Source organism: Esox lucius, chromosome 17, assembly GCF_011004845.1.
Source record: "Esox lucius isolate fEsoLuc1 chromosome 17, fEsoLuc1.pri, whole genome shotgun sequence".
Classification (NCBI taxonomy): domain Eukaryota; kingdom Metazoa; phylum Chordata; class Actinopteri; order Esociformes; family Esocidae; genus Esox; species Esox lucius.
In genome coordinates, this window is record NC_047585.1 from 15,161,930 (window position 1) to 15,184,616 (window position 22,687).

The 22,687-nt window shown below is 41.4% G+C and overlaps 4 protein-coding genes and 1 non-coding gene across 7 annotated transcripts; 4 read left to right on the forward strand and 1 right to left on the reverse strand.

Moving 5' to 3' along the window:
- Positions 1–1,884: 1,884 nt before the first annotated feature.
- Positions 1,885–1,966, forward strand: trnas-aga. Its single transcript has one exon. It is a non-coding gene; the product is annotated as a tRNA-Ser (tRNA).
- A 996-nt stretch (positions 1,967–2,962) lies between these two features.
- srsf6b (serine and arginine rich splicing factor 6b) lies at positions 2,963–7,308 on the forward strand. Its single transcript, XM_010868385.3, has 6 exons — positions 2,963–3,165; positions 3,323–3,477; positions 4,695–4,816; positions 4,907–5,109; positions 5,203–5,274; positions 5,970–7,308. The coding sequence occupies exons 1-6, from the start codon at positions 3,059–3,061 to the stop codon at positions 6,421–6,423; spliced, it is 1,113 nt and encodes a 370-aa protein (XP_010866687.2). The 5' UTR covers positions 2,963–3,058; the 3' UTR covers positions 6,424–7,308.
- A 3,534-nt stretch (positions 7,309–10,842) lies between these two features.
- On the forward strand, positions 10,843–14,596 carry ift52 (intraflagellar transport 52 homolog (Chlamydomonas)). The gene is made up of 14 exons (XM_034287077.1): positions 10,843–11,003; positions 11,146–11,284; positions 11,458–11,545; positions 11,851–11,980; positions 12,077–12,154; positions 12,317–12,386; positions 12,583–12,709; positions 12,820–12,903; positions 13,005–13,073; positions 13,161–13,315; positions 13,406–13,493; positions 13,734–13,842; positions 13,956–14,101; positions 14,186–14,596. The coding sequence occupies exons 2-14, from the start codon at positions 11,166–11,168 to the stop codon at positions 14,225–14,227; spliced, it is 1,305 nt and encodes a 434-aa protein (XP_034142968.1). The 5' UTR covers positions 10,843–11,003; positions 11,146–11,165; the 3' UTR covers positions 14,228–14,596.
- Positions 14,597–14,709: 113 nt separating this feature from the next.
- On the reverse strand, positions 14,710–15,809 carry si:ch73-303b9.1. The gene is made up of 2 exons (XM_020055405.2): positions 15,579–15,809; positions 14,710–15,421 (listed from the first exon to the last, which is right to left on the reverse strand). The coding sequence occupies exons 1-2, from the start codon at positions 15,595–15,597 to the stop codon at positions 14,733–14,735; spliced, it is 708 nt and encodes a 235-aa protein (XP_019910964.1). The 5' UTR covers positions 15,598–15,809; the 3' UTR covers positions 14,710–14,732.
- Positions 15,810–16,086: 277 nt separating this feature from the next.
- Positions 16,087–22,277, forward strand: mybl2b (v-myb avian myeloblastosis viral oncogene homolog-like 2b). Of its 3 annotated transcripts, none has more exons than XM_010868390.4 (16): positions 16,087–16,173; positions 16,298–16,321; positions 16,856–16,952; positions 17,045–17,116; positions 17,277–17,369; positions 18,553–18,773; positions 18,939–19,083; positions 19,171–19,224; positions 19,387–19,593; positions 19,718–19,990; positions 20,158–20,330; positions 20,449–20,548; positions 20,655–20,762; positions 20,874–20,990; positions 21,087–21,218; positions 21,337–22,277. In XM_010868390.4, the coding sequence occupies exons 2-16, from the start codon at positions 16,302–16,304 to the stop codon at positions 21,463–21,465; spliced, it is 1,941 nt and encodes a 646-aa protein (XP_010866692.1). In that variant the 5' UTR covers positions 16,087–16,173; positions 16,298–16,301; the 3' UTR covers positions 21,466–22,277. The 3 variants fall into 3 exon arrangements, with proteins under 3 accessions (XP_010866692.1, XP_010866694.1, XP_010866693.1); XM_010868392.4 differs by having other exon boundaries at positions 16,090–16,135; XM_010868391.4 differs by having other exon boundaries at positions 16,128–16,152.
- Positions 22,278–22,687: the final 410 nt, after the last annotated feature.

A 22,687-nucleotide genomic window follows, 5' to 3' on the forward strand; every position in this document is an offset into this window, starting at 1 on the left:
AATTATAAACCTCTGCTTACAGAGCAACAACATGCGACAGAAACTTAATAAAACTGTCCTTTTCAAAGGGCATTAGCCCAAGGTATGTGTTTTCAAGGTACTGTCCTCTTCTACTTCAACAGTAGTGTAGTTCTCTTTACAGCATTTCTTTTTTGGATATTTGTAAAGGGGAATCATGTACCTATTTTTCTTTGTGTGCAAATAAATGTCACTTTTATAATAGTTTAAAAATAGACTGTAATTATTCCATATTTTTTGTAGTCATTCTACATTAGAACCCCTGACATACAATCCAAAAAGTCTACTCTACAAGTAACATCAGTGTCACCTTTCATTTCATTATGCTTCTACACGAAGAGGTTGCCACACAGTAAGCCTTTTATTGTCAGCATTTTGTGTAACCAAAAGTCCTATGGGGAGTATCCATAGGGCATTTTACAATACGCATGACCATACCTTGTCAAATAATGGTTCAATATTGATCTGCTTTTGCACACAGCTTCACAAGTGTTTCTAAAGTCATATCAAGTGACTTAGAGGGCTGAAATGTAGTCAGTTCAGAGATGCTTGTTATCCGGCAGAAAGAAAAAAATGCAATAATTGAAATTATTATAATAGTAATTTTATTATAATAGTATAAAAGTGTATATATATGTTGCCATTCTGTACACTGAGTTTTAGTAGTCTATTTATTGATTTAACATAAATACCTTGTGTTTGTATATTCATTACACCTATCTGGTTCTGTTCAAGGATATTTTCATATGGAGGTCCATGGTTTTAATGGTTCATATGTATGCAGTGTCATAACTACAACTCTGACATTTATAACAAACCAAACCGTTTGAAAATCGGTCGAAAATTTTGCAAATGATGGTTATTTAATAAGTACATGCACCATAAAACACAATGTTACGAGTGAGCGAGCGGCCTGTGGCAAGATGGCCGCCATGTGCGGACGTCGACCTCCATTGGCCAACAGCACGGACAAGGTTATCTAGCCTTTATATATGATGTCTATGCTTAACACTAGTCATGCATTGTGATATTTTGTGCAGCAGTAATTTGGTCCAGAAAAAGGATAAACGATACCAAGGAGATGGGAAACATTGTTCACGCATCAGTAATTAGTGTAACTAATGATAACATACTTAACTTTACATAACATGTTTTTAATCAAAGAACAAGAAAGTTAATCCAGCTATACCGTAGCTGTTGAGCTATGTAACTTTACAGTATCAGAATCATGTTTTTGAAATTAACAGTCTCAGCTAGCTTGCTATAGTAAAGTATGAATTCATATTGCACATAACGTATATGAAATAACGCGTTTTCATAAAAAAAGGTATGGAGATGTTGGGTGGCCTTTGTCCACAAAAAAGTAGCCTTGTTTTCTCATATTTCTGTCCTCCAACTACTATGCTACTATACACTTGTACTATATTTAAAGTTATATCCTGTATCTTCCTACATTAGACCATTGCCATTTTGTATTCTTAAATTAATAAATAATTGAAAACTATTTCAAACGATTCAAATTTGTTTGTTCATATTCTAAAAAATACAGTGATTTTTGCATTATACTATGCATGACAGTGGCTATTTGTATATTATTAAGGAAATGCAACTGTTATAAGAACTGAAATGCCACTTCTACCATGTGTGGGTATTGTAGATTGTTTAGAACAAGTCCCGGGTAAGATGGCTGTCAAATTGCTCCATTCTGATTTATAGGGGCTCTATGACATCAGCCCATCTACTGTTCTATTATCTATGGTGCCACTGCTGAGAGTTGGGGGGCAGTGGATCAAACCACTATGAGGCAAACGGCGGGGGTGACACGTCTGTACCCGGAAAACAAGCCCTTCAATGACCTGTAGTGTGGTTGTCGTGGCCGAGTGGTTAAGGCGATGGACTAGAAATCCATTGGGATCTTCCCGCGCAGGTTCGAATCCTGCCGACAACGGTTGGTCTTTTCTAGTTCCCTGAAAAAGCCGTCTTTAATGCAAAGAAGCAGTTAGTTCTTTTTTGTGTTGTTCTGAGACGATTTGAGGGTTTAGAGCAACAGGCTGAAAGAGATTAATAGAAATTAAAATTATTAAAAAAACATTTAAACGGGGCAAATTGATGACAGAAAACAGTGGAAGACCCAAAACGATGATGAACGAATTAAAGGTATCTTGAGTCACTGAAGGAAATCGAATGTAGTACTTGATCCGCATCTGACAGAGCAAATTGGCATCACAGTACACGCTTTGACAGTGAGATGTCTTACAAGAAATTGTTGACTTTGACTTCTTAGTAGAAATGTTACCTTTAAGCACAATAATATCCCAAAACACTCTGGAAAGACCTATAAGCCCTACTTGGAATGGAATTATGTAGCCAGAACGCTCAACGTAATTGAAACTGTGTGGGATCGCATAGACAGGGACAATAATAAAAAAAACAAGGGTCCTCTTGAATAACTTACACAAAAGACTACCAAATCCATATGCATTCTTACAGAGGCCACACAAAAAACAAAATGCATAACGTTTCCATTCGAATATGCTTGTATAATAAACGTGTACTCCCTATTTGAACAGTGAGTAGCCAGGCAAGCTTCCTCTGTCACTAGCTGTTTTGCAGTTTCACAGAGCTCGACCAGCTCCAACTATAAAAATAGTCCTCAACCTCTTGATTGTGGTGTTTTGTTGAGAACATTCTAGCTAATTTTCCCTTTACAGTCGTGACTGCCAAAATGGTTTCTTGTGTCTGTGTGCTCACCCAAGCGTATAGTGGTAGTAGATATTAAACGTAATTTATTATTAATTCGCTACAAATTATAGGCCAGGTAAAATGAAAATCCTGAATAAAGTCCATATGGAAATGTTTTGTATTTTTGTTGATTGCGCAGTTTTTTTTATGATTGTCAAATTGTGGCTTTAAAAAGTGGGAGGTGCACAAACGATGACGTCGATACGCCAATGCGTGCTCATCGCTTCAGCGCGCCGTCTTATCTCACGGCTTCAGTTAGCGAAAAAAGTTTCTAAGAAAACTACTAATATTTCTTAAAATGCCGCGTGTTTACGTGGGTAGATTGAGTTACCATGTTCGTGAGAAAGACATCCAGAGATTTTTTAGCGGTTATGGGAAGCTGCTGGAGATTGACCTGAAGAATGGGTAAGATTTCACTAAGCTAAGCAGAGCTAGCTAGGTTCGCATGGGTAAAATGGCGACTATTGACGGCAGCAGCTAGTCAGCTGTTGTTGACATTTATCGTTTGTCACTGTCAGCATTGCTGGGTCTTCTCGCTCATATGCACAGTCTCCTGTTGCAGGTATGGCTTCGTGGAGTTTGAGGACACGCGTGACGCAGACGATGCCGTTTATGAACTGAACGGGAAAGACCTTTGTGGTGAACGAGTGATCATTGAGCACGCTCGTGGTCCACGAAGGGACCGTGATGCCGGATACGGTGGTTATGGTGGACGTAGTAAGTGTGAGCTAGTTATATAAAAATAACCGTATATACCTTGTCCTCAGGTGTGATGATCGAGAGTTCCAGAAGATGGCAGTAAAGTGATTATCACCAACTATGTATTTTAATTTGGAGGCCACTAATATAGTATCTTTTTAACCTTAAATTCAGTTTCAGTTAAGGACCTTAGAATGGTATGTTTAGTATTTGTACAGTATTGTTTTCTTAAATTACTTTTCAAATCATTGCAGATTTATCTGTGAAAAATAAAATTTTAACTGTACCTACCTACATTTCTGCTTTATAGTAGGGTTTAGGATGTTAGATTTAGTGTTTACATTTCAGCTGTACTGCTTGCATTAATGCATAGGGACACTCACTACACTGCCTGATTCCTGTAAGCAGCCTAGCTGTGATGTAAACCAAAGGCTATATGAAGATGCAATGTTTATTATACCGTCTGACTTCAACATTAACAAAGTCCTTGATGTTTCAATTTGAAATAGTCCACTGCGGGCTGAGTCCGTTTCCCTTGAGGCTAAGATGACTGATGATGATGATGATGACTGGCTAAGATGACTGCCTGTCCCGTTTGGCCTTGGCTTTCACCTTAATGTGTGTGTGACCTTTGACGTATGACCTCTTGGCTGACCTTACCGGAAGCCATGATGACAGCAACCTTTTGCCAATAGTCCAGGGTGATGGTGAGGAATCCTGTTGGTTTTTCTGTTGAAAAGAAATAGCGCAAAAGGTTGAAGCCAACAAAACATGTTGCCGTCTGTTACCTAACTGTTTCACCAGGGAGCCGTTTGCCTCCATTGTAAGTCCTACGGTATCTGTAGACTGGTATTTGCCAGCTGCCTTTTAGTATTTTCTGGTTGATGTGGTGTATCTTTTTAAACTTTCTCATATACAGCAGAATAAATGTAAGGTTGAAGTCAATGCAACAGAGAAATGGCAATGTTGTGTTTTTTTAGCTTGTTAGCAAAGCGCAGGAATGCTGTCCATTCCCACTGATACATACTGTGGTCAGGCGGACATTGGCTAAATGTGTTAGCGCTTTGGCCGAGGCATTGTTAGGCCCCTTTACTAATTAGCGCAGTAATGTTAAGGAGCTAGTGGCCTGATGGATCCTCACAGGCTGTAAGTCTTAGTAGCCCCCGGCATTACCCCTGTGTAGGCTGTCTCTTCCCACTGTGCCACTCTGACGCTGCGTTCTGCGTCCTTTAAAGGCAGTAGTGGTTACAGTAGCCGAAGCCGGACCGGCCGCGACAAGTACGGTCCACCCGTACGCACGGAATACCGCCTCATCGTGGAGAACCTCTCCAGCCGCTGCAGTTGGCAGGACCTAAAGGTGAGTGTCTCAACAACACGGTCTAAAGGTATTTGGTGGCAACAGGCTCCTTTTTAAACGCACCTGTTGTTCACGTTTTTGTGTTGACAGGACTTCATGCGCCAGGCCGGCGAGGTGACCTACGCCGACGCCCACAAGGAGCGGACCAACGAGGGTGTGATCGAGTTCCGGTCCCGTTCAGATATGAGGAGGGCCCTCGACAAGCTGGACGGCACCGACATCAACGGGCGGAAGATCCGCCTGGTGGAGGACAAGCCTCGCCGTCGGCGCTCCTACTCGGGCAGCCGCTCCAGGTCAGGACTCGACAACGCGGCTGTCGCCTCCTTTTTACGCATCTCCTGTTAATGTCGGTCACCTGGGGCTCACTGTGTGTTTTGACCTCCCAGGTCTCGTAGCCGGCGTCGCTCTCGCAGCCGGAGGAGCGGGAGTTCCGGCAGCCGCTCAAGGTCTCGCTCAAGGTGAGGATGCTGACCACCGGCCTGGCTGGAAGATCCCAGACACTTCACAGAATATTAAATATGGGGGGGGGGGGGCATACAGCAACATTTACTAATAATCACACATTTAACCATAATGCATCTTATTTAATGACTCTTAAAGCGATGTAAATCAAACAAAAATGTACATTCCAATTTCCTTAATTCATTACCATATTTTCCGCACTATAAGTCGCACTTAAAAGCCTTTCATTTTCTTTAAAAACGACAGTGCGCCTTATAATGCGGAGCGTTAACTTTTTGGTTGAATTCAATGTATGCAACTACGCAGCCAATTGCATTTTTCTATGTTTAGCACTATTTAATATTTTTCAGTCCATTGATTCATAAAATGGTGGAATGCCTCCATATAAAATTATAAAAAATTCTTAAGTCTACATATGATTTGTGTAATAGGTGCCACCATGTTAAAAAAAAAAAGTTTTGTTGTTGTGTGATGCTGCCCCCTACCGGACAAAATGTCATTACACTCAACGCACCTTTAATTTTTACACATTTTCATGTAGATATTAGAAAATATTTTTGAATGGTCGCGTATGCTTTTAAGAACATTTTGACAGCCATAGGTTTTATCCATAAGTTAGTCTGTCATTTTAAAAAGACAAGTATGAAAATCCACAGCCTAGTATTCATTTCAGTGTGTTTGTTCTCCACAGGTCTCACTCTCGCAGCAAACGGCGCTCTCGCTCCAGGTCGGACCACAAGTCTCGTTCCAGATCCGGGAAGAAGTCCCGCAAGTCTCGTTCCAAGTCAAGCTCTCGCACCAGGAAGTCCCGTTCCAAGTCTCCTTCCGCTTCTCGCAAGTCTCGCAGCCGATCGGCGAGCCACAAATCCCGCTCTCTCTCCCGTAAGTCTCGTTCTAAGAGCCAGTCAAAAGTCAAGTCTGACCGGGGAACCAGAAGCCACTCCAAGGAGAAGTCTGTCAGCAAGAAATCCCGGAGTCGCTCCCCCACCCCCACAGAGAATGGAAACGGAGAAGTGGCCAAGTCTTCCTCCAAGTCCCCCTCCCCGAGAGAAGACCGCCGGGATTCCAAATCACCCACCAAACAGTCAGCCTCTCGCTCAAAATCCCGCTCGCGTTCGAGGTCCAGGTCAGCTTCCCAAGATTAGATGTACCTGTTCGAGTTGGATGTCTGAAACCAGTTTTGACTATGGGCCTCTGAAATCACTGGATTTATTGAAGTTGGTGATCGTACAGGTATTGGCAACTCCGGTCCTGAAAGATGTGGTTGGTGTCACACTTTTGCCCCTGTTTAAACACCTGACTTCAGTAGAAAACAAATCATGACGTTCAATACAAACTATTACAATACATTTTATCCACTGGGTTTTCCATCTTAACATCTTCAGATTGATGTTGCCCATCCCTGTTTTGGTCATTTGAAAAACATTATTTTGCATGAGTTCCAGGTTAATTATTGTATACTGAACACAGTAGAAGACTTGTTTTGTATTCTTCCTCTTCCGAGATGGCTTATCCTTTGTGTCAAAGATACTGGTTTGATGTTTGATGTTCTGCTTTCAAGAGGAATAATTTCCTACCACTGTATTGCTTCTTTAATCTCTGGTATTTTGGTATTAAGTCATGATTTGTGTTTGGCTGTTGATCATAGATTTCATAGTATTGTCTTCACAAATTGTAAAACGAAGGACGACTATCACAGAATTTGAGTTACTTTCTTAATTATGCAAGTGTGTGAATTGGCAGATTTGTATTTATTACTTGCTTTATTGATTCAATAAATTGAATGAATGGAAACAATCTCTGTCACAGTTTAAAACCATATCGTTTAAACTGCTACTAGTAGTTTGATAGTTGCCATCAATTGTCTCTCAAACCGTCACCTAGATTAATAGATTGGTTTAAATTCAAAATGCTTCTTATTGGAATTAACTATGAGCAAAATGCCTCTTTTCCCTGACATCTGATTATTTCCTCATATATATTTTTTTTATCCTTAATTTGTGTTGATTAAATAAAGTGTTGATATACAACGTGGTTTGGACTGACCCATTATTTGGAGAGATCCCCCATAATGTATTTGTATGTGCATATTTGACTTTTTTTTTTTTAAGGCATGTGGGTGACACTCATCTTGTGGCCTATTTTGGTGAATCAAACTTCTGAATTTGACAAGCAGTTTCAGGGGATCAAATCTTCACCAAAGTCACCATGTGAATTTTAGACTTCACAGATCCTTAAAATAACTCAATGAAACTGCAGTGGGGAGAACAAGTATTTGATACACTGCCAATTTTGCAGGTTTTCCTACTTCCAAAGAATGTAGAGGTCTGTAATTTTTTATCATATGTTCACTTCAACTGTGAGAGACAGAATCTAAAACAAAAATCCAGAAAATCACGTTAGATTTTTTTTAATTTGCATTTTATTGCATGACAAGTATTTGATCACCTACCAACCAGTAAGAATTCCAGTTCTCACAGTTACCTGTATAAAAGACACCTGTCAACACAATCAAACAGGGTACAACCTCTCCACAATGGCCAAGACCAGAGAGCTGTGTGAGGACATCAGGGATAAAATTGTAGACCTGCACAAGGCTGGGATGGGCTTCAGGCAAGCAGCTTGGTGAGAAGGCAACAACTGTTGGCACAATTATTAGAAAATGGAAGAAGTTCAAGATGACGGTCAATCTCCCTCGGTCTGGGGCTCCATGCAAGATCTTACGTTGTGGGGTATCAGTGATCATGAGGAAGGTGAGGGATCAGCCCAGAACTACACGACAGGACCTGGTCAATGACCTGAAGAGAGCTGGGACCACAGTCTCAAAAATTGATTAAAATCCTGCAGCGCACGCAAGGTCCCCCTGCTCAAGCCAGCGCATGTCCAGGCCCATCTGAAGTTTGCCAATGACCATTTGAATGATCCAGAGGAGGAATGGGAGAAGGTCATGTGGTCTGATGAGAAAAATATAAAGCTTTTTGGTCTAAACTCCCCTCACCGTGTTTGGAGAAGGAAGAAGGATGAGTACAACCCCAAGAACACCATCCCAACCGTGAAGCATGGAGGTGGAAACATCATTCTTTGGGGATGCTTTTCTGCAAAGGGGACAGGACAACTGCACTGTATTGAGGGGAGGATGGATGGGGCCATGTATCACGAGATCTTGGCCAACAACCTCCTTCCCTCAGTAAGAACATTGAAGATGGGTCGTGGCTGGGTCTTCCAGCATGACAACAACCCAAAACACACAGCCAGGGCAACTAAGGAGTGGCTCCGTAAGAAGTATCTCAAGGTCCTGGAGTGGCCTAGCCAGTCTCCAGACCTGAAACCAATAGAAAATCTTTGGAGGGAGCTGAAAGTCCTGAAACCTGAAGGATCTGGAGAAGGTCTGTATGGAGGAGTGGGCCAAAATCCCTGCTGCGGTTTGTGCAAACCTGGTCAAGAACTACAGGAAACCTATGATCTCTGTAATTGCAAACAAAGGTTTCTGTACCAAATATTAAGTTCTGCTTTTCTGATGTATACTGATAATACTTATGTCATGCAATAAAATGCAAATGCATTACTTAAAAATCATACAATGTGATTTTCTGGATTCTTTTTTTGGATTCCCTCACTCACAGTTGAGTACCTATGATAAAAATTACAGACTTCTACATGCTTTGTAAGTGGGAAAACCTACAAAATCGGCAGTGTATCAAATATTTGTTCTCCCCACTGTACGTATGTGTGTTGATTAGAAATGTACAGATCCTGCACTATTGCTTATTTCATTTTTCAAATGTTTTCTTTTTCTACTAAAAATGTTAAGTAGCAAATAGTAAAAAAGTCTAGCACCGCTACAGGCATAGAAAAGAATGATACGGATAATTCCAGTCTAGTATTTTTTTAAATATATTTTCCAATCACTTTCCTCTAAAAGAAGTAATGAAGAAAGGTTTGTTATTGTGTAGCTATTATTTATCCCCTCACCAGTTAATTCAATGAAATGTAACACAGTAGACCTAAAATGTCTCTCTTCAAATTGCTTTCCGATTGAGTATATAGAATGTTTTTTTGTTTTTTTGTGAATAAACTGTACAGCATGAATTGGGTTAAAAATAATGCAGTATGTCTTTGGTGCTCAATTAATCCCTGTGATAATAAAAAGTATAATGGCAAAAATAAATAAAATAGCTTAGGAGTCAAATATTTCCTGGTGGAGCTCCTTCCAGGTCCTAGAAAAGCACTGCTTTGTAATGGATTAAATCAAAGGTATTGTGTGAAATAAAGACAAAAGACCAGCTTCTAATGGGCAGTTGTCTTCATTTGATGCAAAAGACTAAATTTACTTTTGATTTTCTACTGTAGGTTTTCAATTACATTTAGAGAGAACATTGCTTTTCACAGCCAAGTCTTTGCTTCCACACAGCTCAGATGGCCATAGGCATTGTTTGCTGGTCAGTCACACCCTTCAAACAGGGTTGACAACTACATCTCACCCACTAAACGGCATTCCCCCGATTATTCAGAGTAAACCCAGGTTTTCCCTGCAAGTTTCCCATGCCCCTTTTGCAAGGTCATTCGGCAATGCCCTAGGATGGTACAGACCATTCTTTGTTTAAAACATTCAAAATGATGAATGTTAGGCTTCAGGTCTGTAGTAGAGACCTGAAGCCTAAGTATGCCTTGCTAGAATAGAGGTGTGTGTCATGAACTCTAGGACTGGCATTATATAGTTCTTCTTTCTTTGGGTCAAATGTCACCTTGATGTTTTCACTTGGACCTCCTTGAAGTCATATATTATTGTGATGACATTTGCTCCGGTATAGACGGGATAAACCCTATAATTTGTTACTGTTCAGTAAACAACACGAGGACCATTTAAAGATTTAATCTGAGACATTAGAGATCAACATTTTTAACGTCACATTTTGGGCTGGTTGTGTAATATGTATAAAATAAATAGAAACCCTATCAAAGGGTTTCAGTTATTCAAACAAATTATAGTTTGAAAGCGAGTGTTAATGCTGACACATACATGACATAGCACACCATTTTCGGTGACTCTTTTTAGTGCAGCACGACTTCTACATAAACTTTTTTTTTTGCCAAATATCGCCGAATGCATCTTTAAATTGTTGTCTTCGGTGAAAACTCAGCCAGTGCCGCAGTTTACAGAACGTTGCTGGGCTCGTTAGATACGTGTTCGTGTTCAAAACAACTCGGCAAAAACCATCATGATTGATATTCAAATCAGATCCCTACTAGAATGTTCCTTGATTCAATCACACAATCAGTCCTCATCCCTCTCCGACATCTGTGTTCGCATGTAGAACAAATCTATATCAATGTATACCGATCGACATTATGAATACATTTTCAGGCTTTATTAGACACATGGAATAGAGGAAAATCTTGTATTAAAAGAATAGTGGGCTATATTCTAACCCGGGAAGCGGTTTAGACCGCTGGACCACCACTGATCACTTATTAATATATGTTTAGAGAAAATATCGAATTTCTCATAGCTACACTCGTTGCTATGCGAGCAGCGCCCATGGTTACTGTGGTGAATCACAGCTTGATACCCACAATGCACCACTGGAAGACGTTAGCTCCTTAGCGTCTTTTCTATACACTTGCGAATATTTTTGATATGTTGCATTAGGAATGTAGGAACGTATTCAAAACAAAGGAAAACCAAGCATTTGGTCCTTTAACACTTCTAGTCCAGTAAAGAATTGTAAGTAATTACCGTTACTCGAGCTGTTTTCTGCTTATCGTATACTAGCTAACAATAACATTGGCTAACTATCTAGAGAATACTGAATATTACATTATGTTAAGTTCTGTAGTACAGTAACGTAAAATTGTGTCTGTAATAGGACTTTGAATATCGCATACAATGGAGAAGGAGGAGCGCAACAGTGTTGTTTTTAACGCCTCCAAGAGAGAACTTTTCACTGCCAACAATGGTTACAAGTCCCTGCAGAAGAGACTCAGAGCGCAATGGAAGATTCAGAGGTACTGTACTGTAGGCAGCTACAGTACTAGTCAACCATGTCCATGTTGTAAACAGCGAGCTGGCTATACATGCTTTCTATTCATCTACGTACGAATAACAAATTGGGGTATTTTATTATTCGTCAGTAGAATAAGGTGACTTCCTACATTTGATTTTATGTGTTCCTCCATAGCATAAAAGAAGAGCTCACCTTGGAGAAGTTGAATGGTGTGAAGTTGTGGATTACTGCAGGTCCCAGGGAAAAATTCACTGCAGCTGAGGTGTGTTGCTGGGCATGATAGAGTTGGGAGAGGTCAAATTACATGCATTCATGGATGGGTGTTTGGGTATAGAGAAGAAGGAACCAAAAAACGTTTGTGTTTTACGGTGTAGCCATTGTTTGTTCTATATTTTTTACTTTTCAGCTAATGACGTAACCAGATTTCAGAGTATAAACTTGTCTCTGAATTGCATTTCTTCAGCAAAACACACCTGTAAAATATAATGTTTTTATGTCAACATGAACACTGTTGAGTATGTTGTAAACTTTATATTGGGATTCAAACACTGATTTGCTCTTGTTCAGTTGGAGGTCCTTAAGCAGTACCTGGATGCAGGAGGAGATGTCCTTGTGATGCTGGGTGAGGGAGGGGAGATGAAGTATGACACCAATATAAACTTCCTTCTTGAGGAGTTTGGTATAATGGTCAACAGTGGTGAGTATTTTATGAGGACTAATAACAATGTTGTCCTCTAGATATTAAACTGTCAGTTTTTTATGGCTAATGTTATCTCCAATCAATTTACTGTAGATGCTGTCGTGAGGAATGTTTACTACAAGTATTTCCATCCAAAAGAAGCACTTGTGTCCAATGGTGTTTCTGAAACAGGTTAGTTGATTAACCATTTAGATGTTTGCCAGAGTTTTAACATTGGTTCCTTCTCCATGCCAAAGAAGTTTATGTACCAATGAAGGGTAATGAGGTTAATAGTTCCACTATGAATGATGCATGCATTGTTGAGCCACTGTTTCTGTATTTGTCTCTCAAGAGAGATCAGTCGAGCTGCAGGCAAAGTGGTAACAGGGATCATCGAAGACGAAAATGCTGGAAACAATGCGCAGTAGGTGTTCTCTCTTCATGCTAGCATTTTAAAAACTGTCAACAATCTCACCAGAGAACAGAGTTAATCACAGTTTCACGTTTAATCAAACAAGCAGATTTGCCCATGGTTGTTGGCCTTTGTTCAAAAAATAAACCCGCCGGTCTGTACTCCTCTGGTAACAGATGATATATTTTCCTAATATGTACTTAAACAGGGCTCTCACGTTTGTATACCCGTACGGAGCTACACTGAGCGTGATGAAGCCTGCTGTAGCTGTGCTCTCCACGGGCTCCGTCTGCTTCCCCCTCAACCGGCCTGTCCTGGCCTTCTATCAGGTCAAGGTGAGGAGCTCCCGTTGACCTCCTGAAAACACCACGGCATGACCTCACCGTGTTTCACAGTACGTCAGCTATTTACTGTTTGTGTCAATTGTGTTTTTTTTGTAATACAGGAGGCAGGCAAACTGGCAGTGATGGGCTCCTGTCACATGTTCAGCGACCAGTACCTGGACAAAGAGGAGAACAGTAAAATAATGGCGAGTGCTGTGTCAGTTGGAAGCACTATTCTCTAACGACTCTTTGGTCCTATTACAGACTACATTTGGTTGTAACGGTGCCTTTTGGTTTTGTTACGCAGGATGTTGTCTTCCAGTGGCTTATGGGTGATAACATTCATCTGAACCAGATAGATGCAGAGGACCCAGAGGTGAGAAGCCAAGGAAGGTTTTAGGATCTGGAGTTTTTTCCCTTTTGTGTTCCAAATGTGGTGCTTACCATTTTGTGTTTGGCTCAGATAACGGATTACACCATGCTACCAGACACCGGCTGTCTGTCTGAGCGACTACGAGTGTGCTTGCAAGAGGGAGAGGAAAACCCCAGAGACTTTACCTCCCTGTTTGACATGTCTCTACTCCAGCTGTCCACCAACACATTGCCCCAAGTCATTAGGTGAAAACACATAGGGCATCGTCAGTTTTCGCTAGGCGGCTACAGTCCGCGTGTTTGTTGACAACTATGTGTCCGACTGTCCCCCTGCAGTTCCTACAAGCAGCTGAATGTCAAACATGAGCCTCTCCAGCTGATCACACCTCAGTTCGAGACCCCCCTTCCCCAGCTGGAGCCTGCTGTACGTTTTCTGCTGTGTCAACACCACTCCCTAGCACTAGTACCACACATCTCCATTAGCTCAACCATGTTACCCAACATTCTGTTGTACACACCACTATAATGGCACTAATGCGCTGATTTGTATCTGAAATTAGCTTATTGACTGGTATTTAGTAAAGCTACACATTTGTTCATTATAGAACATTACCAATTCGGTATGTTTTCATCTAATTGCTTTCCTGGGGGTTAATTTGAGCAGGTGTTCCCGCCTGCCTTCAGGGACCTTCCTCCACCTATGCTTGACCTCTTTGACCTGGATGAAACCTTCTCTTCAGAGAAAGTGCGTCTGGCACAACTTTCCAACAAATGTGAGGGTTCAAACTTTAGTTATTAGAGAATCTCCTCAAACTATTATAATTTTTTTTTTTTTTTAAATCAAGCATGATTAATGAAACGTTTTCTGTACTCTTTCTACCTGCAGGCACAGACGAAGACCTGGAGTTTTATGTGAGGAAGTGTGGGGACATCTTGGGGGTGACAGGAAAGTTGGACAAAGACCAAAGGGATGCCAAACACATCCTGGAGCACATCTTTTTCCAGGTTGTGGAGTTCAAGAAGCTCAATCAGGTGAGCCACGAAACAAATCTTTTTATATTATGCACACAGTTAATTTATGCCTTGTGACATTTAATAAAATTCTCCCCTCTACAGGAGCAGGACGTCGACACAGAGACCAGATTTTCGCCATTCTGATTACTTACAACCAGAGTTTGAACATTATTTCTCAATGCCTGTATATATATACACTTTTTATCCATCATTTATATAGTAATGACTCCATATCCTTGAAACTGAATGTATAGTTATGTAATAAATCTAACAAATGTCCAAATCTGATTAATTTGATTGTACACTGACAGATTTACTCTGAAATGAAGTGTGTAACTTAATACTTAAAGCGTAGTTGGATAATCAATACAATACTTTATTTACTAAAACACTTTAAAAATATTTGTATTAACACTGAACGCCATCTTCTTGCTTGCCCTTTTGTCTGTAAAGAAAAAAGAAAAAACAAACACCTGAGGACATGTCAAAATGCAAACCATTAAACAACCACTGAATATTTTGGGTCCAAACCATAATAATAAAATTAATCTAGAAAATGCACCAGGTCTAGGGGAACATCCCAGTTTTATTGGAACTAGATGTGTCAATGAGCCAGAGAACCGTACCTTAAGGTTTCACAACAGCGTTGTCACATGCTAACTTTGGCTTGTTCAGCTGGAGCTGAACTTGAGGTCTGGCTCAGGCTCGAACCCATAGTGGCCTCGTTCCACGATCTGTGGTTCTCCTCAGTGTTGTTGGCATATGGAGGTGTTCCTGACCAGATCAGGGAGATCTCAGCCAGGGACAGTGGTGCAGACTGGTATTTGGGACTACAGGTCAACTCTAACGTGCTTGACTCAAGGATCGGTTTGGGGCTGTTGGTCTCAGGTTTGATTAGCGAGACCTCCCAAGCAACCTGTGAGGCAGTGAGATCAACGTAGGACAGATCCAACAAGCTGGCTGTTTTGGGTTTCTGTGAGGCAGACAGCTCAAGGTAGGTCTGCTCCAATGGGCAAGCTAGTTTGGGTTTCTGGAAGAGCACTGGCTGAGTGGGAGTAGAGGACTTACTCCCTACAGGTACGGTGAGCCACGGGGTTGTGACCTCCTTAGACAGCATGGTGTTCAGGTTCTGGGTCTCAGCAGGTGAAGCAGCATTGGGAGACTGAAAGGAGGTCAGGTTGGCGGCCCGGGAGTCCCAGTAGTCAACAACAATTCCATTGGTAGGCAGAAGTGACATGGAATGTCCCTCCAGTGACAGAGTTGACACAGACAAACTCTGCTCCAAAAAGCCACAGTCCAGTTCTGAAGGAGATGGGCAACAAAAGCTCTTGGACACATCTGTGAACAAAATTCAACCCAGGTACATTTTCCTCATAGCCGCATAATGATATAACAAGCAACTGTGAACTATTTTTCTTCACAGGAATTAAACTACTTTAAACCTAAGCAAAGATTAAAATGGCATGGCTAACTAAATTAAGTTTCATTTTCTTACCGGCTAGGGTTAGCTCCATGTCTTTGTCAAATTGTTGAACCTTTGCCTCATTAAACTACAGCTTGTTTTTATTGTGCTGATTGATTGATTCACCTGTTGGGTGCTGACGAGCGACCCCAACAGCCAGGCAACAAAGCTAGTCCAGTCTTCCTTGTTTGTGTGTTTTGTATATTTTTTTGACAAAACACACAAACAATCACAAATGTTACATTAGGCTTTGCAAGTGGAGAGAAAGTATACAATATATTGAGCCTCGGCCCCTAAACTATGTATATTAGATAGGCCTATAATATAAACGAGAGAAGTATACATGCATAGCCATGATGAATAATGTATTCTGTGAAGATAACAATTATATCAACGTACAATTAGACATATCACTGGTAGAAGTCACGTTTTATTATTATCATATTTTTTTCCAATTGAGCGAAGAAATGGCCGTCGTGCGCACGCACACCCCTGTACACGTCACTGCCGGGAAAGCGTTTGAGAGTGCGTGAAAAGAACCGCGCGAGATAGGAACTTGAGCGCGGAGTAGTGTTGTCAGTAACACAGAGGTGGAGTAGTGAACCTGGCAAGAAATATACAAATTAACGTAAATTATATGAGACAAACATATTTATTCGTGGTATAGTGACTCATGCATGATCTATCTATGCACGACTTTGGTAAAAATTATACGATTTTATTTTAACTAAGGTCTTTTGTTGGTTAAATAGGGAAATGTCCTGGTGGCCGCGCGGGTAAGTAACTATTACGATTCTAACCTTTGTTGTTGGCAATGTTACAGCAGCTGCTAGGCAAAATATAAATGAACACAGCATGATATATTCAATAATCTAGGAATATATGCACCGTTTTTGATATGGGATTTTGGGATGTCATTCATTATTTTTGCGCGTTTATGTGATTTGACCGCGCTTTTGTAGCTCTATCACATTCGACGTCAGATATTAGTAACGTTAACTTGTAAGCCAAATTACCGCAATACTTATACAGTACGTGCATAATCCAACATTTTGGCAACAAACGTTAATGTGTTATTTATAGATTGGTAGTTAATAAACGCTGTGTAACAAATCACCAACCCTCTGAGACCCAGCCAAGCCGGTTACTTTTACGGAATATAACGCACCCGACAATCCAAAATCTAGGTAGATGTTGAGTGCACTAATTAGGGATCTGGTCAGGATATGTTTTAGAAAGAATGCGGTAGAGGATCCCTTTGCTTGAGTTTAAGCTACCACACCCTGTTAAGTAGCTACTTGTCTTTTCAGAGAGGATGGGGAGGAAGCTATGTATCAGGACACTGACTCTGATGTGGCTGAGCAGAGGGAGAGTGGAAGGGTCAAAGTAAAATGGACACAAGATGAGGTGAGTTTGTCTCCATGATTGACAAATGGTTGGTTGTTTGAAATTAGTTGTCTGGTAATATGCTTTCTATAAAATGTTTCCTTCATTTACAGGATGACAAGCTGAAAGCATTGGTCCTAAACCTGGGGACAAGTGACTGGAAATGCATTGCCAGTTTAATACCAGTGAGTTATATGACTGGAGCACGGAGGGTTTATTCTTTAATATCCAGTGGACAATAAGAGTAATACATCTGAGGTGTTAAAATGGAAAACACTTTGTGTCTGATGGTGTGTGTTTGCTTCTACTACATTACATGAACTGTATGGTAACCCTTGTGCACAGAATCGCTCAGAACATCAGTGCCAGCACCGCTGGTTGAAGGTTTTGGATCCAGATCTAGTTAAAGGTCCCTGGACCAAAGAGGAAGATGAGAAGGTCAGTGTTGTGATCGCTACCGTTCTATAATCAGCTTCACTAGACTTCATCGTGACAGCAATTTTACCTGTAACGTTTTGCCTACTGTCATCCAATTAGACCCTATGAATCGTGGCAATTTTCCTACTTTGCAGTGGTTGTTTTGAGTCCTGTTTTAGATGAACTATCGGATGGCGTGTGCCGCAGTCTTCGAGAATCATTTTCTCGACTCTAAATATTTGGTGACATACAGTACCAGGACTCTGTGGGGCATTTATTTGGGCTGCCATCTAAAGAGCAGTTAATGGCAGATTTCTGAGGCTGGTAACTCGATTGAACTTGTCCTCTCCAACAGAGGTAACTCTTGGTCTTCCATTCCTGTGGCGGTCCTCACTAGAGCCAGTTTCATCGTAGCGCTTGATGGTTTTTGCAATGGTAAAGGAATACCCTTGAATGAGTAGGTTTAACTTTAGACTGGTACTGTGTATGTGGTTGGAATAAGGTGCATAGCAGGTACAATGTTTGGACAGGAAGTCAGACAATAGTTTTTGGAAGGACAAGAGATGACTGTCAGGTTTTGAGTGTGCTGAGGTAAAGAGACTAGGTACCAGTTAGTTTGGTGTATGTAGTGATGGCCAGTTAATGAGAAGGTAAATATTACATGATGAGTTGAATCGGGCACTGTTAACAAAGCATAGTGACATTGTGGAAAGGTCCAATTTCTTAAGGTGACTATTTGGGGTAAGCCTATAAATTACTTAATCCAAAACTGGCAGGATGTTTTTTATTATTATTATTATTATTTTTTTGCAGCATGGCTGAAGGTATCAATGATGCAAAACAGGTTCCCAATTCTGGATTTTATTTTAGACTGAAGGTGGCTGATGTGAGTCTGGAAAGAGTGAACGTGCCACGATACATTCTAAATGCATTCTGTATTCTAAATCAGATCCATTTAAAGTGAGAATGTTTGTGGGGGAGGCAGGTAGAGGTAATTTCCCAAGGAAAGGCGTATATTTCATTTCACTGGGGTTCAGGTGTAATTGGAGAGCAAGAAAGACATGTTGTATGCTGTTGAAGCTGTCATAAAGGAGGGTCCACAAAGTGTTCAAAGTGCCCAATGTATTCAACAGTATGGTCTGCATAAAGGTTGTTATGGAAATTACCAGCCCAACATTAATGCAAACCCGGCATTCCTCCACAGGTGATTGAACTGGTGAATCGTTATGGCAACAAGCAATGGGCTATGGTGGCTAAGCACCTGAAGGGCCGCTTGGGAAAGCAATGCAGGGAGCGCTGGCACAACCACCTGAACCCGGACGTGAAGAAGTCCTCCTGGACGGCAGAGGAAGACCTCATCATCTACAAGGCCCACTGTATGCTGGGAAACCGCTGGGCTGAGATTGCCAAGCTTCTCCCTGGAAGGTAACTGTTGACTGGTATTCTGACTGAGAGAATGTCAGAACAGTATTAGTCTCTGCATATTTGGAGACTTTTAGGGGCAGTATCATGTTCCACTTCATTAGAATTCACCCTGATGCTAGTGTTCAGTATGTCAACTTGTTCTGATATCAACGTTATCTTTTTTAGGACAGATAATGCTGTGAAAAACCACTGGAACTCAACCATCAAGCGTAAAGTTGATATGGGCTTCTATATCGGGGTGGATCCTACTATAAAGTGTCATGACATTGAACCAGAGGAGGGCATGTCCCTCCACAGTACTGACCAGCAGGTAGGTTCTGCTTAGATAACATTGGTGCTATGCTGAACATAATCCTCATTTGAATGTTGTGAAATACGATTTGTCATGTCCTTACAGGTGGACTATGATAGTTCTGTCGAAAGGGACCCAGACCAAGACACCACACTGTTGGTAAGCATGCAAACACTGGGTGACCGCTGTCTTCTGTGTTGGAAAAGCAGTTGAAAAAAGTGTTTTTGGTGGTGAATGTATAGTGTTGGAGATGAATTACAGAGCATGTGAAAATATCACTGTCCTTTGACCCCCCCCCCCCCCCCCCCCCCCCCCTTACAGGAGAATTCCAGTACATCCACTGTGAGAGGAGGCCCAATTGAAGCAGGCTCCCACAAGGCAGTCTCTCCTCAACAGTCGAAGATGCCCAAAAGTGAACCAGACACCCCAGGAAGTGAACTGAACACAAGTGGTTGGGTTGTGGACAGTGCAGGCTTTCTATCACCCAATGGCCCGGCCTTGAAGGAGGTGATGGACATGGTGGACGGGGTAAGTTCCTGGTGATGAGATATTTAGTGCCCGATGCCTGCCGTCTTATTTTGGTCTGTACTAGTCCGGTCATCTGTACTTCCAAACTCTCCCTCACTGTTTCTGCTTCTCATCCTCCCCCAAGGACCTGGATGGCTGGTGCAACATGGCGGTCTTTGACCTGCCCGAGGAGAGCCAGAGCCCGGAGCGGACCCAGTTCCGTCTGGAGGGCAGCGCCCTGCAGGAGCTCAGCAAGGGCAACCGGGGGGAACTGATCCCCATCTCTCCAGGAGGCATCACGCCTCCTTCCATACTGAACCGCCGCAGCCGTCGCCGCATCCCTCTGTCCCCTGATTCCAACAACTCCAGGACCCCCAAGAGCACCCCTGTCAAGATCCTGCCCTTTTCTCCCTCGCAGGTACCGGCTCAACCACAGCGAACTAAAACTCCAATGACAGTACTTTGTATTGAAATACGCTGACTGATTTGATACTCCTTACTTTAGTCGCCATATGTTTGCTTACATGGTACTGTTGGGTGACACATTACATGGGTTTGGATTCCTGAGTTCCCGTTTGTTTCCAGTTTCTCAACATGTGGACCAAACAGGACAACTTTGAGCTGGAGAATCCTTCCCTGACCTCCACGCCAGTGTGCAGTCAGAAGTCTGCTGTTACCACCCCGCTGCACCGTGACAAGACTCCCCTCACGCAGAAGGAGAACTCTGTGTTTGCCCCCAAACTCTACCCAAACTCTGTGTGGGTAATGTGTCACTATTGACACCCATTTCTTGCATGTGACATTCTGTTTTTAACGGGCAATAGGATTTGTGTGTCTTGTGGCAAAATGTAATTGTCTACTTTTTCCCCCTCGAAGTTTCATTACACCCAACCACAAGTCGAATCTTGAAACCACACCGCGTACTCCGACTCCGTTCAAAAATGCGATGGAGAAGTATGGTCCTTTGCGGGCTCTGGTGAGTCCCGCTTTCTCTGGAGCGTCGATGAAAAAACCATTCTCCTGAGGATTTATGGGGATTATTTATCCAGTATCCCTCTGTATTGTCTTTCTATATCTCTTAGCCACAGACTCCGAACGAGGAGGACTTGAAAGAGGTCCTCTTGAAAGAGGCGGGGATTGAGCTCATTGTCATGGATGAAAGTCCACCTGAGCAAAGACGGAAGCAGGTGGTGAGTTTGACAAACAGGAAGTTCACATCTTACAGGAACCCTAAGTTGAACCAGTTTTGCTCCTCAGGAACCTGACGTGGTCTGACATGTGCGCTCTTCTTTTGGTTGCAGCATCGTCCTCCGATGAAGAAAGTGCGTAAATCGCTGGCTTTGGATGTCATGGACTGCAAAGAGATGGTCACTGTCAGGAATCAGTCCTTTAGGGCGGAGCCCCCAACCTGTCCCACGGTACATTTGGTGATGAGATACTCGTTAGTAATGAAAATTGTCCCTTGTTGGTGGTGATCTTGATACATTTATTTGTATCTGATGTTTTTGTTGCAGCCTGAGAAGTCACTCAACTCCTCGTCTTTTTGCATGAAGAGGGAATACAGGGAGGATAATGTCCTGGATCAGGGTTTCTGTTTAGGACCCAGTGAAAGTGGTGCATATTCCAACCCTGTGCCCCCAACCCCAGTGAGTACTGTAATTCAACACCACCATTTTGTTGTTGAATGCTTTCATTTTGAATCTTTTTGTAATGGTCATTTCTAGTAATTTGTCCATGTCTGAAATTGTTTTGCTTTTTCCTAAGATGTCCCAGGCTTGGGAAGCCGTGGTATGTGGACGAACCAAGGACCAGCTCATCATGACCGAGAAGGCAAGACGTTATCTCCGCTCGCTAAAGTCACGAGCTCCTAACCGGGCCCTCATCCTGTCCTGAGCTCGTATGCTAGTTCTTACGAGCCCACTGGGGCAGACATTTTTATAATAGTGATAAAATCGTTTAACATGTTAAATGTAACACTTCCAAACTTGACTGTTGGTTTTCAGTAGAGATCTATTTCTGTTTCTTAAACAAGGATTTGTAAAAAAGGAAGGAAAAAAAAGAGAAAAGCTATCTATGTTGAGCACACTCATACCAGAAGTCCTGTAAACTTGTAAATACGGGAAACAGTTTATTTTAGGGCTTTATAATGGTATTACAAGTTTTTCAAACATAATTGTGTTTGGATCTATCACTATATTCTAGTAAGAGAGGAATGTCCATGACAATTAACACTTACATTACGTTTTCTGTCATACTCAAATGTAACAGTCAAAAAAAAATTTTTTTTCATACCTCATCTTCACTTGTCATTATGCACTTATCAGACAGTATTGGCTTTGATTTGGAACTATGCCTCATGGTTACATTTGATTATTGGATTAATCAATGACAAGTTATTGACTTACATTATTAAACAGATTACTGGTTCTTCAGAAATGTGGTTTTCAGAAATGTTTCATATGATAGATTTTTACATTAAATGTAGTCTACTATCCACTCCATTAGGTTTATATCAGCTTACTTTTTTTTAAAGAATAGTTGTGTGATGTGAATATGCATAACTGTGGAACAGTCACACTCAGGTTGCCCTATTCCCATGTCCAAACTTGTATAGTTTTGAGAAGATTATGGTGCTTTGATATGCAGGATATATATTTTTTTTTGGGCTGAAGCCTGATGTCCTGTGTGCTAAGATTTATGAATAAATGTAATTTACTAATGTAAAAAAAAATAATCTAAAAATAAATTATATTAACTTTTTGGCTTTGTCTGCCTTTATAATGTCACATTAAAAAAGAAATGGCACATGTGATGCCATTTTAGGAGTTTCTTTATTGAAATAATAGGTGGGTAAATTGGTATTTGTTCTCACATGAATCATACAGACTTGACAGAGATTTAGACTAACGACAGACTGTTAAACCAATGAAAAACGGACACAGTACCCATGTGAACCTGCCCCTTCTGTGTTGAGGGGCGGGCACGATAGCCCGGTAACGTTTAAAATGCACTGGTTTAGAATGTGAATTTGTAAATATACCAAATTTGCTAATATTACAAAAGATAATATTTCAAAAGCACATTATTTTTGTCCATGTTCGGACCGCTACCCCCG

Coding starts and splice junctions, on each gene's coding strand:
- srsf6b (XM_010868385.3), top strand. CDS start 3,059: ATGCCGCGTGTTTACGTGGGTAGATTGAGTTACCATGTTCGTGAGAAA. Junction 3,478..4,694: donor CGGTGGTTATGGTGGACGTA/GTAAGTGTGAGC, acceptor CGTCCTTTAAAG/GCAGTAGTGGTTACAGTAGC. Junction 4,817..4,906: donor GCAGTTGGCAGGACCTAAAG/GTGAGTGTCTCA, acceptor TTGTGTTGACAG/GACTTCATGCGCCAGGCCGG.
- mybl2b (XM_010868390.4), top strand. CDS start 16,302: ATGTCCTGGTGGCCGCGCGG. Junction 16,322..16,855: donor ATGTCCTGGTGGCCGCGCGG/GTAAGTAACTAT, acceptor TTGTCTTTTCAG/AGAGGATGGGGAGGAAGCTA. Junction 19,991..20,157: donor TGCCCTTTTCTCCCTCGCAG/GTACCGGCTCAA, acceptor GTTTGTTTCCAG/TTTCTCAACATGTGGACCAA.
- ift52 (XM_034287077.1), top strand. CDS start 11,166: ATGGAGAAGGAGGAGCGCAACAGTGTTGTTTTTAACGCCTCCAAGAGA. Junction 11,285..11,457: donor GCGCAATGGAAGATTCAGAG/GTACTGTACTGT, acceptor GTTCCTCCATAG/CATAAAAGAAGAGCTCACCT. Junction 14,102..14,185: donor AGTTCAAGAAGCTCAATCAG/GTGAGCCACGAA, acceptor TCCCCTCTACAG/GAGCAGGACGTCGACACAGA.